General features: G+C 53.0%; 1 protein-coding gene across 1 annotated transcript in view; it reads left to right on the top strand.

Moving 5' to 3' along the window:
- Window positions 1–9,126, top strand: part of Odf2 (outer dense fiber of sperm tails 2) — a 37,702-nt gene that overhangs the window by 10,830 nt on the left and 17,746 nt on the right. The window contains exons 4-8 of the mRNA XM_023700256.1: window positions 632–802; window positions 1,791–1,951; window positions 2,758–2,887; window positions 3,701–3,832; window positions 7,082–7,153. Of these exons, the coding sequence (XP_023556024.1) occupies window positions 632–802; window positions 1,791–1,951; window positions 2,758–2,887; window positions 3,701–3,832; window positions 7,082–7,153 (666 nt within the window). The remainder of the gene's footprint in view (window positions 1–631; window positions 803–1,790; window positions 1,952–2,757; window positions 2,888–3,700; window positions 3,833–7,081; window positions 7,154–9,126) is intronic.

Genomic DNA, 9,126 nt, shown 5'->3' with positions numbered 1-9,126 from the left:
AAAAAAAAAAAAAATTCATGATTGGCTGCTATAACAGTGGCATGATTTGATTCACAGGAATGTGGTGCTGGGGGAAACCCCCAAGCTGAAGGTCCCTGTCACCCATCCCAGCTCCCTGGAGTGCACCCTCTTCCTAGCGCCTGCCTACTGCTCTGTTCGTCATTGCCTCATTGCCCCTGAAAGCGTTCACTGCCCTGGCTTACACACTTGTCTTAGGCCTGCTCTTGTGGTTGTTATACTTCTGGGGATCTAGCCAGGACCTTCACGCTGAGCCACTTTCTCAGCCCTTTTTATTTTGAGACAGAGTCCAGCTAAGTTACTAAGTAGTGCAGCCTGGCTTTGGACTCACGGGCTGCAACGAGCCTCCTCCGGGTAGCTGGGACCATAAGTGGATGCGAGCACACCCAGCGTTCTGTGCCTTAATTGTTCTGATCCAAGCTTTTACTCGATGTTAGAAATTCTTGAGAGCCATCTAGGGTCGCGCTGGCTGCCAGGTAGGTGTGGGGCAGTGCTCTTTCTCGACCACGGCTGTGCAGCTGGGTCCACTCCTCAGCCACCACCACGGTCCAGCAGCAGCATGGGCCAAGCTCCCAGCCAGTGAGCTCACTTGTGTCTTCTTCCTCCATCCCAGAATCCACCTCACTGCCTAGAAATCACACCTCCATCCTCAGAAAAGCTGGTCTCAGTCATGCGCTTAAGTGACCTCTCCACAGAAGATGATGACTCTGGCCACTGTAAAATGAACCACTATGACAAGAAGATCGACAGTCTAATGAACGCGGTTGGTTGTCTCAAGTCTGAGGTGAGGACGCTAGGAGCCAGGTGGCTGGTAGCCCAAGGCCGGGGACAGCTTGGGGCTGTCCCCACCTGTTCCCTTAGCTGCAGGAAGAGAGCTGGGGTAGTCTGGGCCCCCCATACTGAGGAGGTCCTGACAGTGTGGCCCAGCTTGACTTGGACAGCAGGAAATCATGCTGGTGGTATTAATGTTCTCATTTACGGGAAAAGTGACCGCTAAGCTGGGGTCTGGCCCAGGGTTCTATACAAACACTGAGCCAAAGCAAAACCCTCAAGAAATGAGTCCTCTCATGCAGGCTGTCCCTGGGCAGGGACATGGCCCCAAAGTCCAGAGTCCCCAAGCAGAAGTTGCTGGCACTGGCTTTATTTTTTTTAAAACATTTATTTATTTATTTATTTATTTAGTGTGTGTGTGTGTGTGTGTGTGTGTGTGTGTGGCCAGCTCAGCCCACCAGGGGGCAGGGCTGGCTGGCACGTGGTGCTGGGGGATCGAACCGCGGTCCCTGTGCTTTCCCAAGCTTGTTCCAAGTAGGTGCTTTAGACCACTGAGCCATCTCACCAGCTCCTGATGGCACTGGTTTTAAAATACAGTTCCTGTGGGCTGAGGAAAAATAAAAAAGCTGTGTCTTTAATCCCTCAATCTGTCCTCTTGTCCTGGATCTTGCTGCAGAACCTGGGGCCGCTTACTGGGCCACAGGTCCTCCTGATCCTATATAGCCCTGGCATCCCACGTTGCAACCTAGCTTTGTCCCAACCAAGCTGTCTGCGTGTAGTGCCCTCCTCTGCACAATGGGAGGAGGAGGAAGTATCTCCTCAGGGAGTCTGTTTGTCCCTTGTCACTGAAACTGTGTCCACTGAGCTCCTAGGACCTAGCCCAGGCAGCTCCCGCTGCCTCCCCTGGAGGTGGCTCATTTCCATCTCAAGCTTGGGGCCTAGCAGTGTGGTGTCGAGGACAGTGCCCAACACTGGCCCTGCCACCCATGTGTGCCTGCCAGGTCAGGATGCAGAAGGGCGAGCGGCAGATGGCTAAGAAGTTCCTGGAGGAGCGGAAGGAAGAGCTGGAGGAGGTGGCCCACGAGCTGGCAGAGACAGAGCACGAGAACACAGTGCTGAGGCACAACATCGAGCGCATCAAGGAGGAGAAGGACTACACCGTGTGAGGACCTGCCCGCGCTGCCTCAGGCCCCAGCCCCCAGGACACCCAGGGAGCGGCTGCACGCTGGGAGGAGAGGAAGGGCTCCTGGTAGACAGGAACTCCTCAACAGCGTGCCATCAAGGGAGAGCCCCCCAGGGTGGCAGGTTAACCACAGGGGAGCCAAGGAAGAAAGCAGGGATAGTGGAAGGCTGCAGGCTGGGACAGTGTAGCCGGTGAGGGCAAGGGCAGGGTGCCGCCAGATGGCACCAGGCGGTGTTTAGCAGCTGTCTGACCTGCAGAAAGGCTTAAAAGCAAGTTTATGGCCAGGAATAGTTGCACACACCTATAATCCCAGCACTTAGGAGGCTGAGGCAGGAGAGGATTGCTGCAGGTTGGAGACCATGCTGGACTACAAAGTAAGCTCAAGGCCAGCTTGAGCTGCGGAAGACCCTGTCTCCAAAAAAGATCAAAACAAAAAAGCAAGGGTGTGGCACGAGCAGGCAGGGCCCTGCCGTGGAGAGTGGTTCCAAGGCCTTACACTGCAGCTCAGTGGCTAAACGCTCGCCTGGCCTGGTTTTTGTCCCGATAGCTAGGAAGCGACGGCAGTAGCAGTGATGGTGGCTGTGGGAGATGTACAGGGCCTGGTGGCCCAGCCGCTGTTGGAAGACTGCCCACTGTGGGTGAACTTGCCCCCTAGCAGAGCTGCCCCTCCCCCGCCACCCCCTGGCTGGGGAGCCCGGGGGCATTGTGAGGCAAGCACCCGGAGCTCCATCAGGGGGCGGGGGCGGGGCCTGCCAGGGCTCACGGAGCCCCACCTGTGTGCCCAGGCTCCAGAAGAAGCACCTCCAGCAGGAGAAGGAGTGCCTCATGTCCAAACTGGTGGAGGCGGAAATGGATGGAGCCGCCGCCGCCAAGCAGGTCATGGCTTTGAAGGACACCATCGGCAAGCTTAAAACGGTGGGTGGGGGGCAGCAGTACTCAACCCTGGGGTGGGGGTGGGGGCGGGGGTGGTGAGCGGCCGGCAGGGCGGGGCCTTTGTGCAGTCATCAGGCCCTCTGTGACATCCCAGGGTTGGGAGGGCGCTTAGCTCCTCGGCCCCTGGCCCCCACTCACTTCCTGGGCCCTGACCCTGGAAGATGAGCTCTGGTGGCCCGGGCCTCTGAGACCTTACCGCATCATGGGTTGCCTGGCTTCGCTGTGAATCCAGGCATGTGGATGAGTCCTCCAGTGTGAGCCACCAGGTGTCGCTGTCTTCCTCTCCTTGAGGCCTGCCAGGCCTAGACTCACACACTTCCCTCCAAGCTCTCCCCTACTCTGCTCCACCCCCCCACCCCCCCACCCCTAGGATTGAACTCAGGACTCCACACTTGCCAGGCAGGCGCTTATTCTACTGAACTATCTCCCCGGCCCTGTTTTTTTTTTTGTTTTTTGTTTTTTTGATGGAACCAGGGACTGAACTCAGGTCCTTGCGCTTGCCAAGGAAGCGCTTATTTTACTGAGCCATCTCCCTGGCCCCCCTGTTTTGTATTTTTGAGACAGGGTCTGACTGTGTAGTTTAGACTTGTCTTCAAACTCACCATGATTCTCCTGCCTTAGCGCCAAGTGCTGGGATTACATCCCCTCGCTCTACTTTTTGTACTTGGCAGGCTGGACTCCTGCCTACTTCCCAGGGCTGCTGCCCCTGGGAAGCCCTGGACCTCAGGAGGTCCTCGTGGTGCCTGCGCTGCCTCTTCTCCAGCACCCATGAGCCAAGCCCTGCATGTCTTCCAGGAGAAACAAATGACCTGCACGGACATCAACACGCTAACGAGGCAGAAGGAACTTCTCCTGCAGAAGCTGAGCACGTTCGAGGAGACCAACCGCACCCTCCGAGACCTGCTGCGGGAACAGCACTGCAGGGAGGTGAGTACCTGCCGGCGCTCGCCCCTGGAGCAGCCTGTGGGCTGAGTGCTGTGCTCCTTACTCTGCAGAATCGAGCCATGGGGTGCTGGGGGGGCGCTGTGGTGGTCGCCAGGTGTTCTGCCGCTGCCAAGCCCACTGGGTCAGAAACTACCCCAGTATAGCTGGTGCTCTTACTGTTTTGTTGTTGTTGGCATCGTTTCTTTTAATTAATGGTTTCTTTTTAAAACATTTATTTATTTATTTATTTATTTTGTGTGTGTGTGTGTGTGTGTGTGTGTGTGTGTGGCCAGCTCAGCCCACCAGGGGCGGGGCTGGCTGGCATGTGGTGCTGGGGGATTGAACCGCAGTCCCTGATGCTTTGCCAAGCTTGTTCCAAGTAGGTGCTTTAGACCACTGAGCCATCTCGCCAGCCCATCTTGATTTTTAAAGTCCACATTTCTTTCTTTTTTTTTTTTTAACATTTATTTATTTATTTATTGTGTGTGTGTGTGTGTGTGTGTGTGTGTGTGTGGCCAGCTCAGCCCACCAGGGGGCGGGGCTGGCTGGCATGTGGTGCTGGGGGATTGAACCGCAGTCCCTGATGCTTTGCCAAGCTTGTTCCAAGTAGGTGCTTTAGACCACTGAGCCATCTCACCAGCCCCCCTTTTTTTTTAAAGTCCACATTTCTTTCTTTTTTTTTTTTTAACATTTATTTATTTATTTATTGTGTGTGTGTGTGTGTGTGTGTGTGTGTGTGTGTGGCCAGCTCAGCCCACCAGGGGGCGGGGCTGGCTGGCATGTGGTGCTGGGGGATTGAACCGCAGTCCCTGATGCTTTGCCAAGCTTGTTCCAAGTAGGTGCTTTAGACCACTGAGCCATCTCGCCAGCCCATCTGTATTCTTTTTACTCTTGGTCTGTTCCTTAGACCCTGGAAACTGGGATCAGGATGCCATTTTTTCTTATTTGTGAATGGGACCTGTGGTACAAAGAGGAAGAAAGAGGCTCGTGGCCAGCTCAGCCCACCAGGGGGCGGGGCTGGCTGGCATGTGGTGCTGGGGGATCGAACCGCGGTCCCTGTGCTTTGCCAAGCTTGTTCCAAGTAGGTGCTTTAGACCACTGAGCCATCTCGCCAGCCCATCTGTATTCTTTTTACTCTTGGTCTGTTCCTTAGACCCTGGAAACTGGGATCAGGATGCCATTTTTTCTTATTTGTGAATGGGACCTGTGGTACAAAGAGGAAGAAAGAGGCTCAGCTTCTTTTTGTCCTAAGTGCAAGGGAGGAAGAATAGGGACAGCCAAGGAGAAGCAGCAGTAGGAAGGGAGAGAGGAGGGAGCCGGCAGAGAATCCTGGCGGCCGGCAGACAAGCGAGAGTGCGCTGGCACTGTGTTGCCCACCACATCAGCGGTGCTCCAGGTGGTGTCTTGCCTGCGAGGTATGAGCGCGGCCAGGCTCTGGAGGGGCACTGCGGCCCCAGATCGCAGGCCGCCTCAGCCTGCTGCCCTCTTGAGTGCATCAACCCAGGGAGACACTAGGTTCCTGCCAGCTCTGTCCACTGACTCACACTTTGTAGTTACAAAACCTGGACACAGCCTCATCACTCAAATTGTGGAGAGAAGTTAAGATCACAGTGGCAGGCTGCTGTGGTGGGGGATGCCTAAAATCCTTCCACTCAGGAGGCTGAAGCAGGAGGACCGGGGCAGTTTGGAGGTCAACCTGCGATACATAGTGAGTTCGAAGGCAGCCTGAACTACATAGCAAGACCCTCTCAAGAAGCTAAATTAGGAGCTGGGGAGATGGCTCAGTGGAATGAGCGCTTCCCTGGCAAGCATAAGGGCCTGAGTGCAAGCCCTGGTTCCGCCGGAAAAAAAAAAGAAAAAGAAGCTAAATTAGTGCTGTGGCCAGGGTTGGATCCCTGCCTGCAATGCTGGCCCTGCCCCTGGGGCAGGCTGAGAAATCAATTGGTAGCACACGCCTGTCATCTCAGCACTTGGGAGGCTGAAAACAGGAGAATCACAACTGTAGATGCTATACCCTGTAGGCCTTGTACTAAATATATTTTTAAAAAGCTAAATTAAAAGGATGAAAAAAGTAGTTGGAGGAGAACCAGTTTGGCACTGTTTGGAGCAATAGCTTCCCAATGAAGGAAGAGACTTTTAAGACTTTAAAGTAACTTCTGCTGTTATCTTAAGACCTTAGTCCTTTTTTCCCTGTACTATCAAAATGTAGTGTGGATACCTGAATTGGTATGATCATTCTGGGTTCAAGGGTTTACGTCTGCTGCAGTTAATTTTCTTAGAGTAGGAGGTACCATTCTTCCCATCTTGTGTTGTTGGGGGTTTTTTGTTGTTTTTTTTGAGGTGGTCACGCTGTGTAGTTGAGGCTTGCCTTGAACTTGTAGAGATCCTCCTGCCTCAACCTTCCAAGTGCTAGGATTACAGGCATGTACCACCATGCCTGGCAATTCATGGTTTTTTTTTTTTTTTTTTTTTTTTTTATTCACATGTTCAATATCTTGTTGGTTATCCCAGGTATAGTAAGTGGCAGAGCCAGAATCAAAATCCAGCCTTATAGTTCGAAAGTTGAATATCCCTTAAAGGCTAACTGCATGTTGAAGGCTTGGCCCCCATCTTCAGAGCCAGTCAGGAGGAGGTGGGCTTGTAAGAGGTGGGCTCTAGCAGAAGGAAATTAGGTCACTGGGAGCACCCTGGATGAGGACCCACCCAAATTTACACCTCAGTAAAACTGTTTTAAAAATCAGTGGTAGGAGGCTGGGGAGATGGCTCAGTGGAATAAGCACTTCCCTGGTAAGCACAAGTGCCTGAGTTCAATCCCTGGTTCTGCAATAAATAAATAAATAAAAATTTAAAAATCAGTGGTAAACCAGGCCTGGTGGTTCACACCTGTAATCCCAGCTCTTTGCAGGCTGAGGCAGGAGGGTTGCTGTGAGTTGGAGTCCAGCCTGGGTTACAAAGTGATTTCAAATCCAGCCAGAACTGCATAATGAGACCCTGTCTCAGAAAGTCACCCCCCCAAAAAAAAAAAAAAATTATTGCAAGTATCAAGCTTGGATGTGGCAGTGCACACCTGTACTTCCAGGATTTGGGAGGCTGAAGCAAGATGATTCCCATAAATTCAAGTCCAGGGGAGAACACATTGCAAAACTGTTTCAAAAAAACAAAAATCATTTGCAAGTAAAATTTTGAAAAAGCAAGGCCCAGGCCAGGCGTACTGTCGCGCTGTTGATCAGGTGCCTCTCCTCTCCTCCCCAGGACGCTGAAAGACTCATGGAGCATCAAGGCGCGCTGCTGAAACGGCTGGCGGAGGCGGACTCCGAGAAAGCGGTAACAGCGCCGTCTGCCGGGCCCCAAGCGTGGTGGCGTGGAGGGAGGCCGCGGGCTGCGCCCCTGCTCCCCGGCTCGGGCTGGTGTCTTCCGGATCTGTAGGACCGGCTTGTCCACTAGCCTGCCTGTTCTGCTCGGCTTGTCCAGTTATCCCGGGAGAGCGGCTGGAAGTGTGGACGGCGGATGTGTGAGCCATCCATTTCCCAGGCTCGGGGACAGGCCCCACGTGCAGAGCTCCGGCTCAGTGTGCGGGAGGAAGGAGCCAAACCTGGATTTCCGTATTTGTATTGTAGATTCCAAACCACCAAAAAGTGCGCACGTAGGGCTAGGTGTGGTGGCACACGCGCGTAATCGCAACATTGGAGAGGCTGAGGCAGGAGGATTGCCTTGACTTTGAGGCGAGCCTGAGCTACACGTAGTGAGCTCAGCCTTGAAGAGCTAAATTCTGAAGAATGTGAGTTATAGTCAGTCGATCCCTCTGGGAGGCGAGAGGTTCTTAAGTTTGATCCCAGCCTGGGCAGTTGAGCAACGTAAGATCTTGTCTCAGAATTTAAAAAATGAAATAAAAGGACGGAGCGATTGCAGCTTAGCTGGAAGGTCCTAGCTTCAACCCTATAGAGAGCCCTTTCTGGTCCTCGTCACAGCCCAGGACGTTTGTATTTGTGATCACATACAAAAGTCAGTGCAGTTCTAGTAACTGATCTCCCACACCAGTGCACCCCACAGCGAGAATAAAGATTCTAGGGCAAGGGGCAGGAGGAAGGCTCAGTGAAATAAATGCTTCCCTGGCAAGCGCAAGGGCCTGAGTTCAATCCCCAGTTCCACCAAAAAAAAAAAAAAAAAAAAAAAAAAGACTCTAGGGCATATTAATAGTTGGGGGGGGCCAAGGGGCTCTTAAGTCCAGCCATGATGATGGCTCCCTGGAACAAAGGCCTCAGCACAAGACTGAGCCTGGGTTTTCTTCATTCATGAAGAAGGGAGTGACTTGAGGATCAGTGACTGTGAGGATGGTGGGAAGCACGTGAGTGCCAGGAGCTGGGCTCAGTGGGAGGCCTGAGATCACCTCTGTAGTGTGCAGAGAAGGATCTGCAGGAGGAGCGAGCTGCATTACACAATTGAGGTAGTACGTGAGGTCTTGGGGCCCAGCGCTTCAGCTCTGCCGGGACTCTTTCAAGCCCCAGGAAGGCATGGCCTCTATCTCAGGCTCATTCGGGCCGACAGTGTGGAGCATTGGCTCTTCATCCTATCTTGTGCTGATGGGTGGTGGTCGGGGGAAGCAAGCCTGCCACTTTAAAGACTGCCAGCGGATAAGGACAAGTCCTGGCCAGCTCTGTTCATGTCCATACGCGGAAATAGGGGCCAGCTCAGCCAAAATGGAGATAGTTGTTCCTCTTTCAAGGGGAGTTGCTCAGGTGGTCCTCCACACAACCTCTAGTACCACAAACACACTGAAGAAAGAGGGAAGGCTAAGGGGCGGTGGTGACATCACTGAACTTGTACTTTCTGATTGGGAGGCTTTGAATGATATAGCAGTGCATTGAAACTCTGTGCCTGCCTCAAATAATGCAGTCTTTTTAAAAAAAATTTTATTTATTTATGTGTGTGTGTGTGTGTGTGTGTGGCCAGCTCAGCCCACCGGGGGTCGGGGCTGGCTGGCATGTGGTGCTGGGGGATTGAACCGCAGTCCCTGTGCTTTGCTAAGCTTGTTCTAAGTAGGTGCTTTAGACCACTGAGCCATCTCACCAGCCCAATAATGCAGTCTTTTTTTAAAAAAATTTATTTATTAGGGGCCGGGGAGATAGCTCAGTTGAATAATCACTTGCCTGGCAAGCTCAAGGGCCTGAGTTCAATCCCCGGCTCCGCAAAAAAAAAAAAAAATTATTTATCCATCTATCCATTTATGTGTGGTATGTGGCCAGCTCAGCCCACCAGGGGGCTGGGTGGCTGGCATGTGGTGCTGGGGGATCGAACCG

This window comes from Octodon degus, unplaced genomic scaffold (genome assembly GCF_000260255.1).
Source record: "Octodon degus isolate 3935 unplaced genomic scaffold, OctDeg1.0 scaffold00123, whole genome shotgun sequence".
Classification (NCBI taxonomy): Eukaryota; Metazoa; Chordata; class Mammalia; order Rodentia; family Octodontidae; genus Octodon; species Octodon degus.
The sequence above is the reverse complement of the archived record's forward strand: the minus strand, read 5'-3'. Positions and strand labels throughout refer to the sequence as shown.